The 22,900-nt window shown below is 41.0% G+C and overlaps 1 protein-coding gene across 1 annotated transcript in view; it reads right to left on the bottom strand.

Annotated features, from left to right (window-relative positions):
- PREX2 (phosphatidylinositol-3,4,5-trisphosphate dependent Rac exchange factor 2) overlaps positions 1–22,900 on the bottom strand; it is a 294,556-nt gene that overhangs the window by 122,071 nt on the left and 149,585 nt on the right. Inside the window, exons 20-24 of the mRNA XM_068983504.1 lie at positions 22,675–22,811; positions 19,282–19,399; positions 17,420–17,604; positions 14,884–15,045; positions 523–742 (exon numbers count right to left, since the gene is read on the bottom strand). Of these exons, the coding sequence (XP_068839605.1) occupies positions 523–742; positions 14,884–15,045; positions 17,420–17,604; positions 19,282–19,399; positions 22,675–22,811 (822 nt within the window). The remainder of the gene's footprint in view (positions 1–522; positions 743–14,883; positions 15,046–17,419; positions 17,605–19,281; positions 19,400–22,674; positions 22,812–22,900) is intronic.

The raw sequence follows: 22,900 nt of genomic DNA, 5'->3' as shown, positions 1-22,900 counted from the left end.
AGTAACAACTATTACCGTTAGCTTACAGTAGCAATCCAGTGCAATCCATTTTAGATGTCTGACCTTACAAAAAATAAAATGCCAATCCAATGTTAAATTTAATTCAAGAATTAAAGCTTACAGGGAGTTGAGATTCAAAATTAGGATACAATTCAATCCCACGGCCCACTCTAATGGCATGGGATGGTACTCTGCTTTTCTTGCAGCTGCTCCTCCTATATTTTTCTCACAGTTACAGGGCCATTTCAGATGAGAGATTTCACAGCAAGATGAGCTGTGCTTATCAGACATATAAGGAAGCCAAAAAGAATCATTCTTTTTGAAGGAAAATTAATACAAAATGCATAAGGCCACTTCATCCTACAAACACTTATGCATATTATCCAAATGACTAGAGTGAGGAATCCTTTAGTTCAGATTTGCTGACATGTCAGGAATCTATCCAATTCCAGGGAGGCGGGAATAGTTATGACTGCCTAAGTTACTTGTCATAATTTGATAAAGTTTAAAAACCTAACCTACCTTGTTCAGATTTATTTTCTTTATCATGAGAATTATGCTTCCTACTATCCAACTGAACACCAAACGCACTCCCCAGGGATGTTGATGTTTTGGGATAAGAAACTTCCATCACATTGACATGGCAGTTGGTAGGGCAGAAGTCGCTGCTGTGCAGAGGGGAGATTCTAGATTTGGCCTGTTTAAAGGTGGGCCAGGCTCTATTCTTTAGTACACGAGAAAACTGTAAATGAAAGAAGAAAGAGAAAGCAGTTAAATATGCTGTGATAATCAAACATTTTACTCCTGTCATCCACAGCAAAGTCAAAAGAAAATTACATCATGACAACTGGAATGGGTGAAATAAATTATAAGTTGTTAGAAATTAAGTCATTATTTTAAAACCCACACATTCTTAGAAAAGCAAAGCCACAGAGGCAGCAAATGCAATGGATGCCTTTGAAACTCTGACTGCAAGCTAAGCAGTAAAAGAAATGAATTTAAGTGATCAATACCACTTACTAGGACTCAAATCCACAGGCTCCTAGCAGCTGACAGTCAGAGAGAGAAATCGAATTGGCGTCCTAGGACACCAAGATAGGAACACAATATTTAAAGTGAGGCAAGCTGGGAGAAAAGGGTAGCTGTCAGGTCAAGGGTAGAAGAAGGATTATTCCAAACACTATGAGAAAGCTGACCCAGACCTGAGTCTGTGGACAGGCTAGACAGCAAAGCTCTGTGGTGGTACCCCTGAGGCAGAACAGACTGTACCTTCCATGGTTTCTACTAATCTCTGCTGAGCCTTGGGTCAGGATCAGCCTGAAGACTGGTGTGGACTCTGCTTCTATGCCATTGAGAATAAAGTGATGCTCAAGGAATTTACACAGCATCCTCAGATAGCCACTCAATTACTTAAAACTTTGCAGTTCATCCGTAGTCTAGACATGCCATGGTTTACGTGTGTGCTAAGTCATTCAGTCCACTCTGACTCTTTGTGACGATATGAACTATAGTCCACTAGGCTTTTCTGTCTATAGGATTCTCCAGGCAAGAATACTGCAGTGGGCTGCCATGCCTTCCTCCAGGGGATCTTTCCAACCCAGGAATAGAACCCACATTGGCAGGTTCAATTGGCTTATGTCTCCTACATTGACAAGCAGGTTCTTTACCACTAGTACCAACTGGGAAGCCTGCCATGGTCTACACGGCCACCTAAAGTCTGATCCATACTCGGGTTATCTATCTCAAGCTCTCTTTCCTTTGCTCCTCTGGCTTGCACTCAGTTCCTCTCCCACACCGTCTACGCTCTGGAGATCCTGGTACAAACTGTTCAGTGTCACTAGAATATTCTTCCTTCATTTCCAAACTTACTCCTATGCACTTTCAAGTTCTGTGAAACTGTCAAGAGATGTTCCTTGAGTGCCAGTCTAAGTTCAATTTTCCTGGTGTTAGGTGTTAGGTTACAGCACTCTGCAACTCCCCCTTATAGTTATGAATAACTTTCTTATTTCCCTCTCCCTGAGCAGATGTGAACTCCACGAGGGTGATGCTGACATCTGTCTTCTGTACCACAAACAAAGCATCTCACAGAGATAGATTATAGCGTCAGAAGCAAAGGTCCGATAGCCACCAGCTCCCAAAGTTTCAGTTGCGTGTGTGCGCTTAGTCACTCAGTCGTCTCTGACTCTTTGTGACCCCACGGACAGTAGCCCATCAGGCTCCTCTGTCCATGGGGATTCTCCAGGCAAGAATGCTGAAATGGGTTGCCATTCCCTCCTCCAAAGGATCTTCCCAACCCAGGGATCAAATCCAGGTCAAACCCATTGTAGGCAGATTCTTCACCACCTAGGCCACCAGGGTATGTCATCCCCAAAACTGAAGGGCTTCCCAGGTGGTGCTAGTGGTAAAGAACTCACTTGTCAATGCAGGAGACATAAGAAACAAGGGCTCAATCCCTGGGTCAGGAAGATACTCTGGAGGAGGAAATGGACTTAGCAACTTTTCTAGGTTAAACTCAAGAATAAAGATGTGAAATCAAAAATCACATCTTATAAGCTCACTATTAGAATATGATCTATCTTAGGTATATTTAAACTATGCTTTCAAATCATATGTCAGAAGCTCAGCAAAGTACTAGCCCATAGTAGGACTCTGAATGGAACTGGACTAAAATGCAGGAATCTATTAACAAATTATTAACATATTTGATAATGATATATTCTGAAAAATGGGACTTCCCTGGTAGCTCAGCTGGAAAAGAATCTCCCTGCAATGCAGGAGACCCTGGTTCGATTCCTGGCTCGGGAAGGTCCCCTGGAGAATGGATAGGCTACCTACTCCAGTATTCTTGGGCTTCCCTGGTGGCTCAGATGGTAAAGAATCCGTCTACAATGCAGGAGACCTGGGTTCGATCCCTTGGTTGGGAAGAACCCCTGGAAGAGGGCAAGGCAACCCATTCCAGTCTTCTTGACTGGAGAATTACATGGACAGAGGAGCCTGGCTACAGTCCATGCGTCACAAAGAGTTGGATATGACTGAGTGACTAAGGACAGCACAATATAATGAAAATAGTCTAAATACTGAAAGACAGAAAGGCATTTAGAGAATTCTTGATCTGTTCTTAAAAATATTTATTTATGTGGCTGTGCCAGGTCTGTTAGTTGCAGCATGTGGAATCTTTAGTTGAGGCATGCATGACCTTTTTTTCTTTTTTTTCAAGCTGTGAACACAAACTCTGAGTTGTGGCAGGTGGGTTCTAGTTCCCTGACCAGGGATTGAACCTGGGCCCCCGGTATTGGGAGCATGGAGTTTCAGCTATTGGACTACCAGATAAGTACTAAGAATTAATCAATCTATTAATCTCTGAAGGCTTCCCTGGTGGCTCGGACGGTAAAGCATCTGCCTGCAGTGTGGGAGACCTGGGTTCGATCCCTGAGTTGGGAAGATGCTCTGGAGAAGGAAATGGCAACCCACTCCAGTATTCTTGCCCAGAAAATTCTATGGACTAAAGGCTCCTCAGAGCCTGGTAGGCTACATTCCATGGTGTCACAGAGTCGGACACAACTGAGCGGCTTCACTTTACTTTACTTTCACTTTTACTTCTAGTAGGGCTTCTGCTAGAAGCCTTCTCTAAGGAGAGATAAGAAAGCCTTCCTCAGGGATCAACGCAAAGAAATGGAGGAAAACAACAGAATGGGAAAGACTGGAGACCTCTTCAAGAAATTAGAGATACCAAGGGAACATTTCATGCAAAGATGGGCTCGATAAAGGACAGAAATGGTATGGACCTAAAAGAAGCAGAAGATATTAAGAGGAGGTGGCAAGAATACATGGAAGAACTGTACAAAAAAGATCTTCATGACCAAGATAATCATGATGGTGTGATCACTCATCTAGAGCCAGATATCCTGGAATGTGAAGTCAAGTGGGCCTTAGAAAGCATCACTATGAACAAAGCTAGTGGAGGTGACGGAATTCCAGTTGAGCTCTTTCAAATCCTGAAAGATGATGCTGTGAAAGTGCTGCACTCAATATGCCAGCAAATTTGGGAAACTGAGCAGTGGTCACAGGACTGGAAAAGGTCAGTATTCATTCCAATCCCAAAGAAAGGTAATGGCAAAGAATGCTCCAACTACCACAGAATGGCACTCATCTCACATGCCAGTAAAGCAATGCTCAAAATTCTCCAAGCCAGGATTCAGTAATACATGAACCGTGAACTTCCAGATGTTCAAGCTGGTTTTAGAAAACGCAGAGGAACCAGAGGTCAAATTGCCAACATCTGCTGGATCATCAAAAAACCAAGAGAGTTCCAGAAAAACATCTATTTCTGCTTTATTGACTATGCCAAAGCCTTTGCCTGTGTCACAATAAACTGTGGAAAATTCTGAAAGAGATCGGAATACCAGACCACCTGACCTGCCTCTTGAGAAACCTGTATGCAGGTCAGGAAGCAACAGTTAGAACTGGACATGGAACAACAGACTGGTTCCAAATAGGAAAAGCAGTACGGCAAGGCTGTATATTGTCACCCTGCTTATTTAACTTCTATGCAGAGTACATCATGAGAAACGCTGGGCTGAAGGAAGCACAAGCTGGAATCAAGATTGCCGGGAGAAATATTAATAACCTCAGATATGCAGATGATACCACCCTTATGGCAGAAAGTGAAGAGGAACTAAAAAGCCTCTTGATGAAGGTGAAAGAGGAGAGTGAAAAAGTTGTCTTAAAGCTCAACATTCAGAAAACGAAGATCATGGCACCTGGTCCCATCACTTCATGGGAAATAGATGGGGAAACAGTGGAAATAGTGTCAGACTTTATTTGGGGGGGGTCCAAAATCCCTGCAGATGGTGATGCATCCATGAAATTAAAAGATGCTTACTCCTTGGAAGGAAAGTCATGACCAACCTAGATAGCATATTCAAAAGCAGAGACATTACCTTGCCAACAAAGGTCCATCTAGTCAAGGATATGGTTTTTCCAGTGGTCATGTATGGATGTGAGAGTTGGACTGTGAAGAAAGCTGAGTGGGCCGAAGAACTGATGCTTTTGAACTGTGGTGTTGGAGAAGACTCTTGAGAGTCCCTTGGACTGCAAGGAGATCCAACCAGTCCATTCTAAAGGAGATCAGTCTTGGGTGTTCATTGGAAGGAATGATGCTAAAGCTGAAACTCCAATACTTTGGCTACCTCAAGTGAAGTATTGACTCATTGGAAAAGACTCTGATGCTGGGAGGGATTGGGGGCAGGAGGAGAAGGGGAGAACAGAGAATTAAATGGCTGAATGGCATCATTGACTCAATGGACATGAGTTTGAGTGAACTCCAGGAGCTGATGGACAGGGAGGCCTGGCGTGCTGCGATTCATGGGGTCACGAAGAGTCAGACATGACTCAGTGACTGAACTGAACTCACTGAGGGCTTCTCAGGTGGCATTATCAGTGAAGAACCTGCCTGCCAGTGTAGGCAGAGTAAGACACATGGCTTCAATCCCTGTGTCGGGAAGATCCCCTGGAGGGGAGCATGGCAACCCACTCCTGTCTTCTTGTCTGGAGAATCCTATAGACAAAGACTTGCTGGCTATGGTTCACAGGGTTGCAAAGAGTTGGACACGGCTGAAGTGACTTCATGCATGCAAATCTCTAGTAAATAGAGATCTATTCCTCTCTCTTTATTACTAAAAGAAACTGTGACTTATCTCGGAAAGACCCCAAATTTAAGGCCAGATGCAAACTTTCACTCGGAAGTTCTTTCCCACTGTAGTCGCAGGATAAACACCTTAGACCGGGCTCCCAAGGCACACACAAAGGCATGGAGATCAATTGTTTTATGTCACAGCATCCACTGTCATAGGCAGTTAGCCTTCTCTCTCCTTGTTCCACTTTAATCAACTATTCATTCATACAAAAACATGAAAAGAAGCATCTATGTATGATCCTAGGTTGTGCTGGAGATACAACTCCTGCCCCTACAGATAGTATTTTTGTGTAAACAGGAACTATCTCTTGAAAGCTCATTAAATATATGGAAGAAGTATTCCCATTGCCAAAAATAAGCCCAATTATGGAATTATTTGGAAACAGGAAAGGGAATCCAGAATTTTTAAAAGTTCTCAGGCCAATAGAGAGTGAGCAGCATTCCTCTGAACAGCTCATAGTTTTGCGTTGGATCAATCACCCACACTTTCTGCCCCATGGGGATTAAACGCCAGTTTAGGGTTCACTCGGGTCCCCAGCAAGGTCTGAACATCTGTGGCCTGTACCACTGGCCAAAAATTCAAATCTGATGGCAGCAGCCCAGCAATGGAAACTAAAAATATTAACCTGTTTTTATTTTTAAAACCTAAAACTTTGAGTCAAAACAATAAGGGAAAGCCAGCCTCTTTGAGATTTTAGTTTCTAAGGATATATTTTATTTTATAGAAAGAGGGCTGTTTGAAGCTTTTATTTTGGAGGAAAATGGGTTGCTAATAGTAGTTTGGGCTTCCTTGGTGGCTCATTGATAAAGAATCTGCCTGCCAATGTAGGAGATGCGGGTTCAATCCCTGGGTTGGGAAGATCACCTGGAGAAAAAAATGGCAACCCACTCCATTATTCTTGCCTGGGAAATCCCACAGACAGAGGAGCCTGGCAGACTGCAGTCCATGTGGTCACAAAGAGTCATACATGAATTAGCAAATAAACAACAAATAATAACAGTTTAAAAGTAAATATGTGGAAATTAAAAATATATATTCACAAATGCTAGTTTCTGTTCACACACATTTGATAAACAAATGGAATTTACTTTCCATGACAAACTATTACCTTAGGTATCAACATTTTATTCAAACTGAAAAGATTTTTGAAATGTTTTCTTGTTAAGCTTCTTGCTCCACTTCATTAGAAAGATACCAACCTAGAGCCAGACATCCTGGGAATGTGAAATCAAGTGGGTCTTAGGAAGCATCACTACGAACAAAGCTAGTGGAGGTGATGGAATCCCAGTTGAGCTATTTCAAATCCTAAAAGATGATGCTCTGAAAGTGTTGCACTCAATGTCAGCAAATTTGGAAAATTCAGCAGTGGCCACAGGACTGGAAAAGGTCAGTTTTCACTTCAATCCCAAAGAAAAGCAATGCCAAAGAATGCTCCAACTACCACACAATTGCACTCATCTCACACACTAGTAAAGTAATGCTCAAAATTCTCCAAGCCAGGCTTCAGCAATATGTGAACTGTGAACTTCCAGATGTTCAAGCTGGTTTTAGAAAAGGCAGAGGAACCAGAGATCAAATTGCCAACATCCGCTGGATCATTGAAAAAGGAAGAGAGTTCCAGAAAAACATCTATTTCTGCTTTATTGACTATGCCAAAGCCTTTGACTGTGTGGATCACAATAAACTGTGGAAAATTCTGAAAGAGATGGGAACACCAGACCACCTGACCTGCCTCTTGAGAAACCTATATGCAGGTCAGAAAGCAACAGTTAAAACTGGACATGGAACAACAGACTGGTTCCAAATAGGAAAAGGAGTACATCAAGGCTGTATATTGTCACCCTGCTTATTTAACTTCTAGGCAGAGTACACCATGAGAAACGCTGGACTGGAGGAAGCACAAGTTGGAATCAGGATTGCCGGGAGAAATATCAATAACCTCAGATATGCAGATGTCATCACCCTTATGGCAGAAAGTGAAGAACTAAAGAGCCTCTTGATGAAAGTGAAAGAGGAGAGTGAAAAAGTTGGCTTAAAGCTCAACATTCAGAAAACTAAGACCATTTCATCCGGTCCCATCCCTTCTTGGCAATTAGATGGGAAAACAGTGAAAACAGTGGCTGACTTTATTTTGGGGGGCTCCAAAATCACTGCAGATGGTGACTGCAGCCATGAAATTAAAAGACACTTACTCCTTGGAAGGCAAGTTATGACCAAACTAGATAGTATATTAAAAAGCAGAGACATACTTTGTCAACAAAGGTCCGTCTAGTCAAGGTTTTTCCAGTAGTCATGTATGCATGTGAGAGTTGGACTATAAAGTAAGTTTAGTGCAGAAGAATTGATGCTTTTGAACTGTAGTGTTGGAGAAGACTCTTGAGAGTCCCTTAGACTGCAAGGAGATCCAACCAGTCCATTCTGAAGGAGATCAGACCTGAGTGTTCATTGGAAGGACTGATGTTGAAGCTGAAACTCCAATACTTTGGCCACCTGATGTGAAGAGCTGACTCACTGGAAAAGACCCTGATGCTGGGAAAGATTGAGCGCAGGAGGAGAAGGGGACGACAGTGGATGAGATGGTCGGAAGGCATCACCTACTCAATGGACATGAGTTTGGGTAGACTCCAGGAGTTGGTGATGGACAGGGAGGCCTGGCATGCTGCAGTCATGGGGTCACAAAGAGTCAGACATGATTGAGCAACTGAACGGAACTGAATGATTCTAAGTAGATCTATGGTCAAGAAGTGATGATGATGAAGGGATTGCTTTTAAAGCACTGAAGTCCTAGTTTCTAAATGAAAAATAAAAATAAGTGAGACAGTACTCCATAGGAATGATACCTAGTTGACTGCCTGCCAAATATGTGACGCAAAGTCAATTCTTAATCTCCCTAAGGAAAAAAGCAGGATAAGAATTTTCAGTACACACGGCTACTTCAAGGCTCAAACAGCTATAATATGCATATGAGAACTTTCAAACTTCAGAAACATTCTTTTCATCATTTGAAATCACTGCCCAGTAGCTTGTCCACTTCTGCTTTAAAAGGTTCCCAAGAGCCCAGTTACTCCTGCGGAAATGGGAGATGCTTCTCACATGCCAAAATGTTTTTGAGAATCACCCACTTTTTGGGGAAACCCCTATACTTTCTGCTTCTGACACCCTACAACATACACCCCTCATCAGTTCAGTTAACTCACTAAGTTGCATCCGACTCTATGTGACCCATGGATTGTAGCCCACCAGGCTCCTCTGTCCATGGGATTTCCCAGGCAAGAATACTGGAGTGGGTTGCCATTTTCTTCTCCAGGGGATCTTCCTGACCCACGGATTGAATCCAGGCCTCCTGCACTGCAGGCAGATTCTTTACCAACAGAGCCACCAGGGAAGCCTGTCTTTACCATCTGAGCCACCAGGAAAGCCCAATATACACCCCTCATTTTATCTCAAGACAGGCTGTTAGAAACCAAAAAATAACACCTTCTTTATCGTCATAAACAATTCAGCACATGGCTTGAACTGATCTTTTCTCTCTGTCCCCAAGGCTTCTTTAAGTCCAAATCATCATCAATATGGACATTTTACAAACAAACCTGATGATTATGTCACTTCAAAATATCACTGGAAAAAATCATATTTTGTCAGGTTTCCTTTTTAATTGCATCCAACTCAAATTCTCCTTTCAGGCCCGGGCAGTCTGTCAACTCTTCCTCAATAAGATCAGTCACATTTCTAAGTCTTTGCCTTTGCTTATGATATCTCTCTTTACTTGAGAAGGAAGTAAAGAGAGATATCAAATCAATCTGACGCATCTTTCCAACTGACAGTAGCTAGCATCTGCTGACTCCTCAATCCAAGAGGATTTCTCCTCCTCTGAAAGGCTACTGGCCTTGCAGTTCCCTGGTGGCTCCACAACAAAGAATCTGCCTGCAATGCAGGAGAGAGGAGACAGGGGTTCTATCCCTGGGTCAGGAAGATGCCCTGGAGGACAAAATGGAAACCTACTCCAGTATTCTTGCCAGGAAAATTCCATGGACAGAGGAGCCTCATAGGCTACAGTCCATGGGGTCACAAAGAGTGGGCCACAGCTAAGCAATTGAGCATGTACTCATTTGCAGTCAGAACCGTGCTGTTTAGCACAGTAACAACTACAGGTAAACAATCAGTTTTAGAATAAAAGGGAACAAGGTTCAAATTCCACTGCTGTTCCAGCTGCATGCCTTTGGGCAAGTTAGCTGACCACTCTGAACTTCAGTCACTTCATCAAGGAAATGTGTCTCATACCACTGTGTTGGTAAGATTACACAACACAGGCAAACTGTAAAATATGGTTTGTTGTTTAGTTGCTAAGTCGTGTCTGACTCTTTTGAAACTCCATGGACTACAGTCCACCAGGCTCCTCTGTCCATGGGATTTTCCAGGCAAGAATAATGGAGTGGGTTGCCATTTCCTTCTCCAGGGGACCTTCCCAACCCAGGGATCAAACCCGTGTCTCCTGCGTCTTCTGCATTGGCAGGTGGATTCTTTACCACTGACCCACCCAGGAAATCCAAAATATGGGACACAATGTCTGATATCAACTGCTATAAACTGTTGTGTGCTCCATAACTGCAGGAAGGAGTAGCGTGTAGAGCAGGGTGGTGAGTGCCAGCATATTCAACCATTATGCAACATCTCCAAGGAGGCTAATGAGTATTATTATTGCTTCATGTATTCTGACCTTTCTTCTCAAGTAGACAGTATGTGGGAGAGGGAAGTCTTCTTCAAATAACTGACTTAAGGCCCCATTGCCTACACAAAATGTACACATTTAGTAAGTAATTTTCTAGTCTTCCTGTACCATACTGCAACAAACTTGCTTTTGTGGACTTCAGTTTCTTGACCTCTGATATTTCATTAAGGAATGCATTAAACGTATCTGCCACATAAAATGGATGTCTGCTTCTTTTGCAGGACTATGTTTAAGGGCACTGCCCTGACATTCCTGTTGTTGCCTCTTTGAAACTCCGGGTAAGAGATTTTATTTAGAACTCAATCCAAGAAAAGTTCCGCCTCTCTATTAAGAAATTATGTATATACCACAGAAATGCTGATAGATATGTGACAGACAGTGTTCCTTTTTCATTTTAGCCATCAGGAAGCTGAAGGCCAAACAGAATATGCCACTTGAGTAGGTAGAGTCTTAGGACCTACTTACCCTTTATTCTCTGATGATCCAGACCATCTCTCTCTCTCTCTCTCTTTTTATTTTTCCAATGAATATCATCTTAAAAAAAATTTTTTTTTGAAATGAAAAATTTTTATACCATCTCTTCTAATAATTTTTTTAAGATTATCTTTTTTGATGTGGACCATTTTAAAAGTCTTTATTGAATTTTCTACAGCATTGCTTCTGTTTTATGGGAAGATTTTGTTTGTTTTTTTGTTCCTGAGACATGTAGGACCTTAGATCCCCAATCAAGGATTAAACTCGCATCCCCTGCATTGGACGGTGAAATCTTAACCACTGGACCACCAGGGAAGTCCCTCTAACATAGCTTTATCTCTAAATTTACCTGTTCATTTTCCTTCAATATTCATCCTCTTCTTCTTTCTCTGAGTAATAAAGTTCCTTAAACTTTGGTTTGGCACATGCGTGCTAAGTTGCTTCAGTCATGTTTGACTCTTTGCAATCCTATGGACTGTAGCCTGTCAGGCTCCTCTGTCCATGGGATTCTGCAGGCAAGAATGCTGGAAGTGGGTTGCCATGAACTCCTCCAGGGGATCCTTCTGATCCAGAGATTGAACCCGAGTCTCCTGCAGCTCCTGCACTGCAGGAGGACTCTACTGCTGAGCCACAGGGGAAGCCCTTACTTTGCCACATGGATGCCCAGTTTGAGACTACATGTCCCAGTGTCCTTTGCACTAAAAGTCTAACAAGATGTGAATAGGGATGGAGGAAATGGAAACCCACTCCAGTACTTTGCCTTGAAAATCCCATGGATGGAGGAGCTTGGTGCAGGCTACTATCCACAGGCACGACTGAGTGACTGAGTGACTTTACTTTCACTTTACAACTTCTGGGTCCTGCCCTCAAAAGGAAGCAATTCACTCTCTGCTTTCTCTTTCCCCGTTTAAGGGGAATTCGTTTAGACATGGTGGTGGTGAGCCAACTTTGGCTTTGTGGAAGAGGGCAATATCCTAAAGGAGAAAACAAAAATATAGGAGAATCCCTAGAGGATCATCAGCCTCACCACACTGGACTCCTATCAGTTGGGCTTTCACAAGAGTGAGAAATAAACTTTCTGCTAACTCTATGTTGTCTTGGCCCTTCTTAAAGCAGCTGAATCAATACCCTATGTAATAAACCCTCATCCTAATGTTTTGCTTTTACTTAGATATTTTACCTTCTCCTATAAGAGTCGGACACGACTGAGGGACTGAACTGAACTGAACTGAACTGATGCATATTTCTTTAAGCTACTTCTACTGCTTTTGTTGTTTGAATGAATGGAGAGAAAATAGGAAGAAATTGAAAACGAGGTAGAAAAACGAGACACACAACCGTGACAAGTTTGATAACCAGAATCTGCCCGAACCCTACATACTTTATACAGATCCATCTCAGAAGTAGAATGACTCTCTTTTCAAAATGCGTTCAAAAGGGAACTACTAATTTGCATTTGTTTAGAGCTTTTAAATTTAACTTCAAAGAACTGTCACATCTCAAAGAGACAGGAGAAGTAAAAAGAAAATCTTCTGTTCTTCGGCTTCCACAAGGCATATTCATGGAATGGTTCTCAAACTCAAAGGGGTCAACAGCAGTCATGGAAAGAGAGTGAACAGATATGACAGTTTTCCAGTGATCCTGAATATCATTTTTTCTTCATAAAATTATGACATCAATATATATTCAACTTAACAAGCCGAACAGTATAGGAAGGCCTTAAAGAAAACCACAGTGAGCCCCCTTTTCTTTCTCCTGCCTGAGGTAACCAAGATTGAAATTCCTTGGGTATTCTTTCACGCATTTGCCTGTTTTTAAATGGACATATCTGGACATAAAAAGGGCTTATCTTTTATTTACCATATCAAACATAGTCAGTTAAGTCATATTCACATACACTGGCATAAATAATATTTCCTAGTATGACCATCAAATTTTAACCAACTAGTCTCTCTCTTGCTCTTTTTTTTTTTTTTTTTAGCTTAAAGAACAGAGATGTATTCAGTCACACTTCCACAGGCAAGAACTTCAAGATCAAGGTTTTGGCTAATTTACTTTCTGGTGAGGAGACTCTTCCTTTTAGGTCATTCATTGGCTACTAAACTCCCCCACACACATGCACAAACAAAATATCCATGCAACCAGCCTCACTTTGAGGAAAATAATTTAATTAGCTATCTTCCCATTGATACAAATAGAAAAAAAATTAAAAGATATTAAAACATATGTTTTGGAGATCCATTTTTATTTACTCTGTCTCTAAAATATATTGTCAGATTCGCTAAATGTTCTGTCTCCTATGTCTTCACCAGAGTCTATGCCACCACCATCACGAACCTGGACACACCTCTCTAGATTGCAAGATTCCACCTTGCAATCTATTCCTACAGGGGAGCCAGCACTATCTTTTTTGGGGGGGATGTGATGTAGACCATCTTTATTAAGTCTGTTACAATACTGTTTCTGTTTTATGTTTTGGTCTTTGGGTGACAAGGCATGTGGGGTCTCAGCTCCCTGACCAGGGACTGGACCCACACCCCTGCACTGGCAGGCAAAGTGTTGACTACTGTACCACCACGGAAGTTCCTAGCATGACCTTTTAAAAACCTACATTAAATGAAGCCACCATTATATCTAAAAACTTCCAACTTCTCATTGATGTAAGAAGAAAACCCAAAGTCCTGAAAGGCATAGAGTTTCACAGCATCTCATGCTGGTCCCTGCGGAAGCTTCCACCCTGGCCTTCTTTCTGCTTTGAGGCCTAAAGGACTGATGCTGAAACTGAAGCTCCAATACTTTGGCTACCTGGTGCACACGGCTGACTCACTGGAAAAATCTTTAATGCTGGGAAAGACTGAAGGCAGAATGAGAAGAGGGAAATAGAGGACAAAATGGTTGGGTGGCATCACCGATTCAAAGGACATGAACATAGGTGAATCTCGGGAGATGGTGAGGGACAGGGAGGCCTGGTATGCTGCAGTCCGTGGGGTCATGAAGAGCTGGACATGACTTGGCAACTGAACACCACCACCAGCTGTTCTGTCTACCTGGAGGCTTCTTCCTCCCATTTGGAGAAAGAGCTCTACTTGTCATTTAAATACAAGCTTTCCTAAAGGATGCTTTCTCTAGCTACCCAGTTCAGAGTTCCCACACTGGTACTTCCCACCCATGGCTGTCCTCATAATTCTCTTCAATAGTTTATTTACCCCGTTTGTGGACATGTATTTACTTTGTTGCTGTCTCGCCCACTCAAATGGAAACACCATGAGGGAAGAATCTTTGCTGCCATATTCCTGGAACCAAGAACAGCTTCACGCATAAAAAGTGCTCAATTACTACGCTCAATTAATGAAGGAAACAGCCTGTGTTCCAAGTACTTTCTGATTGAGGACCCTGTTCCCTCAGTTGAGAGAACAGGAAAAGAACGACTACTGTATCATTTTAAAATCTGACTAGGTGGTTTGGATTAACATCCCAACTCTATATTTGCCAGTAAGTAATTTAATTCTTTGCATGAATGCAGGCATGCATGCTCAGTTGTGTCCGACTCTTTGCGAAACCATGGTGCGTAGCCCACCAGGCTCCTCTGCCCGTGGGATTTTCAGGCAAGAATACTGGTCTGGGTTGCCATTTCCTCCTCTTGGGGATCTTCCCAACCCAGGGATTGAATTCGCGTCTCCTGCTTCTCCTGCACTGGCCGGTGGATTCTTTACCACTGTGCCACCTGGGAATCCCAATTTAATTCTCTAGGTCTCAGTTATTATATTGGAGAATATGAAATAATGACTTAGCTTACAAAGATCAAATGAGGTAAAGGATATAAAGGCATTTGAAGAACTCTAAAATGCTATATAAATCTTATCATTATTTCAATACACTGGTACATAAATAAGGAATAAAAAATCGAACACTGAATTAAATTTGACATTACAATAATAATTTAAATAATAATCACGTGTGAAATACCCAGAGCCTTTACTTTACCTTTTTATAACTGGATATTCTCTGACATATGCGCTCAATTTTTTCACTACAAATGGCACTGAATTTACTTTGAAGGTCAGTAGGAATCACTTCATTCAAAGAGCTAAGGCTGGTGCAGTTTTGTACGAAATGATCATCACTTTTAGCCAGGGCTTCAAGAATCTGTAGACACACACACACAAAAAAAAAACAGAGCAAGAAAATAAAAGCTTCAAAATCAGCCAAATAAAATGTTCACAATTCCACAACATAGGGTGTTTTTTCCCCAGTGTGCTTCTTTTAGCTGCCTGGGATTTCTGTGTTCAATAAACCCTGGCAGTGAAGTGATGGACTTGTGTGTCTGGCATCTCCTGTTTTCCCTTCTGCTGGCTATAAAAAAAGGCTGCCTGAGGGAGGTGAGGGGACTTCAAAGACGCCCTGCTGAATAAATCAGTACACTCTGATGTGGGAACACACTGCCCATATTTTAGTCAGAGTTATTCAGAACATTTTTTTTTTCCCTCAACTTGGTAATAGAACAACAAAAACTAAGGAAAACCATATCCTTTCTTGCTACTGAGAGCCTGGTACAGAGAGTGCGTTTATAATAACAAATGTTCGAAGAAGGATGGAATAAATGAGACTTTCTCGTGCCAAAGTTAAAAAACAATGTCGCTTCCAGTGTCTGAACTCTGTCTGATAAAAGCAGCAGATAAAGCCATTCATAAGATGTGCTCAATTAGTAAATCTTTTGGCTATCTGAACTGATTATAAGGCAGCATGTGTGTGTGTACATCATGAATCACTGAGAATTTCCAATGAACAGAGAATTAATTATGTGTATTATTTATACGTGGGCTTCTCAGGTGGTGCTAGTGGTAAAGAACCTGCCTGCCCATGCAGGAGACGTAATAGATGCAGGCTCAATCCCTGGGTCGGGAAGATCCCCTGGAGAAGGGAATGGCAACCCACTCCAGTATTCTTGCCTGGAGAATCCCATGGACAGAGGAGCCTGGTGGGCTATGGTCCACAGGGTCACAAAGAGTTGGACACGACTGAAGCAACTTAGCACGAACATTAGGTATATGTAGCATTTATGATTGTTCAAGGATCACAATGACTGATACCACTTTGCATGAGGTTTTTATAATATAGTGTGAGATAGACAATGTATAGGTGCTATGTTTATTTGAGCTCCCTCACCACCTCCATTTCCCTGTCTTGCAGAATATGGAGAGTGAGTTTTTGGTTTAATCACTAGTCTAGAAATCAGAGCTCACTTTATCATTAGCAGTGTGGTCTTGGTTAAATTTCTTAATTTCTTTGACTTTCTTCATGTGTAAAACAGTAATATATACAGTATTAAGTTGTACAGTTGTCATATATAAAATAATCCATGTAATTTTGTAAATTTCAAAGAGTTAGAACATGAGATAAAATAATTACAATAAACTGGTCCCAAACTCTTCTATAGATCTTCTCAGTAGTATAATGCATTAATAGTTGGGAATGGGTTGAATTTTGAAACTACAGATTCTCTATCAATAGATACATATAGTGGTACAATGTCATCATAATGATGGGATAATTTTAAGAAGCTGACTTTCATATTGTAAAGCAATTACCCTCCAATTAAATTTTAAAAAAATGAAAAAAGAAACTGACTTTCAGAATATAACACAAAAACATAAAATAATTATTTTTGAAATAGTGCATTTGGATTTTTCTATCATTTTCTTCCACTAAAATTTAAAAAATACCTGCTATTATTACTAGATCTATCTCAACTATACACATTTGAAACACAAACTGAAATGAAGAAATAAAGGTGGTGAAGACACATACTTCTTGTTGTACCTGAATCCTCCCAGGGTGATGTAAAAGTAGATGGAACACAAAAGTTCTGACCTGCGGAGGGTGCAATAGGAGTCTGACCGATTTACTCTGTGGAAGGATCTTGGAAAGCAAACAGGGTGACCTCTTACTTACCATGTGTTTTATCCATTTGGATGAAGATCCTCTTCCTCCCTCCCTGTCTTGCTTTAAGGACTAAGGACAAGACTCTTCACAACTAAGAATTATATACACACCTGGAGATCTATTCATAAACTAGTCTGGAAGCTTCGAAAAACTGCATGAAATAAACATGAGCCTTACAGAATCTGAACACATTTTACGACTTCAAATATTCTTCAGAGGATTATGTACATTTAGGAAAGCACCATCTGTCATGAAAACCATCTGAAACGTTTTCACGATACTGAATTCACAGACATAGCAAACTTACTAAATGCAGAGAACCTCTGCCAAATCAACTAATGCTCTCCTGGGCAAGCAGCCCATCTAACATAACACTGTGCTCCAAAAGAGGTCAATTAAAAAAAAAAAAAGACTATACACAGTTGAGTAATGGGGGAAAAAAGAACAAGAAAGAGAACTTGAATGAGCGGACAGCTAAAGCATTCACAGCTATTTCATTTTTTAAGGTGGGGGTGGGTGAGGACTTCAGTTGTTTTACTGAGAACATAATATCTTTCTCTGATAGGATCGTTCGTACCTTGGCAGTGAGGCTGAAGAAGCCTTTGGGCTCAATCATCTTCTCCACCACATTGCACTTGATCCCAGCGGTGCTGTCATACTCATACACAACACCATACTCCAGGTGGACATTGTCCACCGTCAAACTCACGTGCTCCTTCTTCCCGTCGATGATTGCCATGGTGTTGAACTTGTCAATTACCTCTGGAAAAAAAGACGACTTTAATTCAGCGAATTCAGGAAGGTGTTTTTCAGTCTCCTCAAATAATCTGAATCTCTCTGAATATTTTTTAGAGCTTTTAAAGGGTGACTAAATCTGCTGTGCTAAATGAAGTATCTAGCTAATGTTTTTAAAAAGAAGAGCATTGAAGAAAAATATAAGATTGACTGATCCAAACGTTACCATTCTAATATGACTAGTTTTATCTTTGCACACCCAGTTTTGATCTATGGACCATATGCATGCCTACTTATATCTGTATCAACATGAAACACAATTTTTTCATTAAAATCATGCATAACTTCAAGTCAGGGTTCCTAAAACTGCCTCAAACACTGGATGAATATTTTCTCAAAGCAGAAAAAATACAGAAAATCATACTGAAGCAGAAAGGAGATGCAATAATTATTTTTTCAGCAGCGAGTGCCTGAATTTTCCCAAACAGCATCTCCTGAGGCTAACTCATTGAGAAAATGTATCACTGTTGACTGTAATAAAATTTCCATCCTGAATATATTCCTATAGGTTTTTGGCCAACAATCAGTCAGCTAGTGAAAAAAATAAAAGTAGTCTCAAGCAAGAAACTGCTGAGGAATGAGGAATCTAACAGTAAATACTAAGTAAAAATACAGTACTAGTTTACTTAAAACAATTAATCCCTACAATAAAGGCAGGACCAGTAAATATAAAATAGGCAAGAGCAGAAAAAACATAATTTCAAAGAAACTATGAACTTTCTAAACGAGGGCTTCTCAAATTTTATTGTACATACAGATATTATCTTGCTAAAATTGAGATTCTCACCCAGTAGATAGAGGGTGGGGCTGAGCCTCTGTATCTCCATCCTACTTACGTGATGCAGGTGCTCATGGTTTGTGAACCACATTGGAGTGGGAAGGTTGACACAACATTGAAACTCAAAACAAGGAAACACATTATAGCTGGGGTTTGAATCCTCATTCTACCACTTACTAGCTTGGGCACATTCATTAACCTCCATGGACCTCAATTTCTTCTCCGTAAAGTTTGGGTGATGATAATTTGGATGCTTTTGAACTGTGGTGTTGGAGAAGACTCCTGAGAGTCCCTTGGACTGCAAGGAGATCCAACCAGTCAATCCTAAAAGAAATCAACCCTGAATATTCATTGGAAGGACTGATGCTGAAGCTGAAGCTCTAATACTTTGACCAGCTGATGCAAAGAGCTGACTCACTGGAAAAACTCTGATGCTGGGAAAGATGAAGGCAGGAGGAGAAGGGTATAACAGAGAATGAGATGGTTGGATGGCATCACTGACTCACTGGACATGAGTTTGAGCAAACTCTGGGAGATGGTGAAGGACAGGGAAGTCCGGTGTGCTGCAGTCCCATGGGGTAGAAAAGAGTTGGACATGACTGAATGACTGAACAACAAAACAGAGCTTCATTTCTGATAAGCTGATAAGGTAATCCATGCAAAATATCTAACAGAGTGCCTAAGAAAGTGGCGTAGCTATTCCATGTTAGCCATGAGCAATTATGACTTAGGGATTTGACATGACGTCTATTTGAGATGATGACTAAGGTAGTCACCTGAACATATAAGGTTTTTAGTAACTGGGACTCGGCAATGGCACATTGACAAAGAATCCTATAAGCCCAAGAGGAGAAGAAGAAACCTACCTTCTACTTTACAGTCAAAGGAATCCCCTGCTTCATCTCCTGGAGGTTTGGAGTTGGACTTCTGAAGGTCTTCCTGAGCGCTCTCAACACTATTATAAACCCATTGTATGGAATCTTGCTGGAAATGAAGGAAAGAAACCTCAGAGGTATTTAATATCAGTGTTTCCTAAAATGCATATCCATTTCATTAATGTGCTTCAGAAGAAGAGCTGACAATCTTATTCACCCTTCTAGTTTAAATACAATAAAATTTGAAAGAGAAGGAAAGTCAATGTCCCAAACTGACAGGAAGTCAATGGCAATTAATATTGTTTTTAACAAACTGACCTTTTTAAGCTTGAGGTTTTTTTCTTCCAAAGATAGGTTTTTAAATAAGATGTATTTCCCAAATGTCTTACTCAAATGACTCAAGCATATCGTATAATGAACTATAAATTACATTTGTAAACAAAATAAATGGTAGATGGAAACTTTTCTGAAGAAGCAGTCATCTGTAAGTTTCCAGATGATTTAAATGTACTTCCTTAAAAAATTTTTTTATGTAGACCAATTTTATAGTCTTCATTGAATTTGTTACAGTGTTCTGTCTGTTTCACATTTTAGTTTTTGGCCATGAGGCATGTGCGATCTTAGTTTCCTCACCAGGGATCAAACCTGCACCCCCTGCACTGGAAGGCAAATCGCAACCACTGGACTACCAGGGAAGTCCCTAAAAAGCTCTTTTAACAGTCACACATGTTTCAAATACACTTAATGTTTTTTGTGAAACAAACCAATGAGAAAACTGGAAGAATATTTTTCAACTCATGGGGTTCCCAACTGATATAACTACCTTTTAATCTTTCTACATCATAAATGATCCTATATTTTAAGTAGCAGTTCCCCATCTTATTTAGATAAATGAGAAAGATGAAATGGCTACCAAGTAAATGTTTACAGGGTAGCATTAGTTTAATGTTTGTAGTTTTCCTAGGTAGGCTGATAAGATGAGTTGCATGACTGAAGTGTGATATAATTTGTATTATCCATCTTCACAATTGTGTTTAATTATTGTAGTGCTATACATTATTAAAGGCTTCCCTGATAGCTCAGTTGGTAAAGAATCTGCCTGCAATGCAGGGATCTCGGTTCGATTCCTGGGTCAGGAAGATCTGCCGGAGAAGGGATAGGCTACTCACTCCAGTATTCTTGGGCTTCCCTTGGGGCTCAGCTGGTAAAGAATCTGCCTGCAATGCATGAGACCTGGGTTTATCCCTGGGAAGATCCCCTGGAGAAGGGAAAGGCTACCCACTCCAGTATTCTGGCCTGGAGAATTCCATGGACTGTTGCAAAGACTCAGACATGACTAAGAGACTTTCATTTCACTTATACATCATTAACGGCTTCCCTGGTGGCTCAGATGGTAAAGCCTGCAATGTGGGAGACCTGGGTTCGATCCCTGGGTTGGGAAGATCCCCTGGAGAAGGGAATGGCAACCCACTCTAGTACTCTTGCCTAGAAAATCCCATGGATGGAGGAGCCTGGGGCTCAGCTTCGAAAAGTCCGACATGACTGAGCGACTTCACTTTCACTTTCATATATCATTAAAAGGCTTCCCAGGTGGCACAGTCATAAAGAATCCACCTGCCTATACAGGAGATGCAAGAGATGAGGGCTCAATCCCTGGATCAGGAAGATCCCCTGGAGAAGGAAAGAGCAACCCACTCCAGTATTCTTGCCTGGAAAGTTCCATAGAGAAACCTGGTGGGCTATAGTCCATGACATTGCCAAGAGTCAGACACAACTGAGCAACTGAGCACCAATACCACATCATTAAAATGCTAGTTAACACTTAATCATGCAAATAAACTTTGGTAAGTGGTTGCGGCCTTCAAGGAACCAATCCCCAGAATCCAAACCTTTGTGTAGCTCCTTCTGACCCTGGGCTTGGTCATGTGATCTGACTTTTCAGAGGGCTAGTAACAAGCACCATATAGAGATCATCACTTGGAATACTCCCTCTTGAAACCTAGACGCTATGCAGAAAGGAGAATTATGCTTAGGACTGGAAAGGAGGGCCAGGAGGAGTGGCTCTGGAGTGAGAAACCTTCAGGAGGGGACCCCAGTACCAGTCAGTTCCCAGCAGAACGAAGCCCTCACCTCAAGGAACCAACACCAAGTCAACCGGAGAAGCGAGAGAAATAATTAATCACTGTTGTTCCAAGTCACAAAGTTTGGAACAGTCTGTTTTGCAGCAATGGATACCTGCTAGCGTGTGTTATTTACCTGGTGAATTTCTCTGTTTATTTACTCCTTTTCTTAATTATTTCACCTCTCCAACAAGGAAGATAAGGAAAATGAAAAGAAATGAAACTCAACTCAATTTAACTACTTCTTAAAATTCTGGCATAAGGGGAAAGATCTGATCTTTCAGTATCTTTTTAAAACTTCATTCACTAACATAGTTCAATAAATATGTATGAAACTACTGTTAATCCAAGTAACCTATGCAGCCACATGTGAATTCCAATTTGCTATGCTCGTTTGACCTTATTAGTAAGCAGAATTGATCAGCTATTTTCTTGGAGGCTCAGTATTTTGCAGGATGTCAGTCCTGGCCCAAGAGAAAGTAGTCATTCAGCTTTCCATTTTGGACACAAAATCCTATTCCAAAATCCAAAAAAAGGAGTATTTTAGGTGCATGGCAGAAAAATGAACAGAATGCCTCTCCTTTAGAATTCCTTTTGTACTCAATTAATTTGAGAGAATTTTCTTTTTCTAACCCAATACTCATTTGTATCTCATGAGATAGTAAGTTTTGCTTACCAAATAGGATTTTAACTTTATTTTTGTATGGCATGTAAAGTTTGAATCAATGGACAATGCTCAAAATTTTAAGTAATGGCAAACACACTGTGGTATTTTCTTTTAAGAGCTAAATTCAGTTACCTAAATAAAACATTTTCAACAGTCAATCACGGACTCTATAAAGTATAACCTACAATTCTTTCTCACAGAAGTTTTATAATAAACAGTGTAAGCATTTATAATTCATATATACCAACAAAGATACATGCTGACCATTACAGATTCTAAAGCATCTGTCAAGAAAACAGTTCAGGCCTTTAGATTTCAATTTGATAAACAACTATTCGAAAACTCATCACAAGGAAAATGAAAATAGCCCAGGACACTGTTTAAACTGGTGATAATACTACAGCAGCAAAATGTGGCCACTTAAGCAGAATCGATTATAACTAATTATGCGCATAAAAGAAGCATTATGAGACTGACAATGCTGTGCTTAAATATGAACCTGGCAGTGGAAACCACAGACAGTTCTGGCATCATTGCATGCCATCCCCAGGGCCTTCTGAGCGCGTTCGCCATTACAGTTGCACCGAGGGCATTTACCTTCGTTGGTCTCCGGTACTTCCTGCAGGCCGTGACATGGGCAATAACGCTGGCGTGTGTCTCTTTGCTGACATTGATTCCGTTGACTTTGATGATACACTGTCCAGGGTGAAGACCAGCGGCTGCAGCCACAGTTCCTTTAAATACAAATGAGAAAATTGCCAAAAACTAATTATAGGAATATGATTCATTTCTATCCCATGTAACATAGGGAAGCAATTTTATT

Source organism: Capricornis sumatraensis, chromosome 11 (assembly GCF_032405125.1).
Source record: "Capricornis sumatraensis isolate serow.1 chromosome 11, serow.2, whole genome shotgun sequence".
Taxonomy (NCBI): domain Eukaryota; kingdom Metazoa; phylum Chordata; class Mammalia; order Artiodactyla; family Bovidae; genus Capricornis; species Capricornis sumatraensis.
Note: the sequence above shows the minus strand (reverse complement) of the source record. Positions and strands in the feature narration are given on the sequence as shown.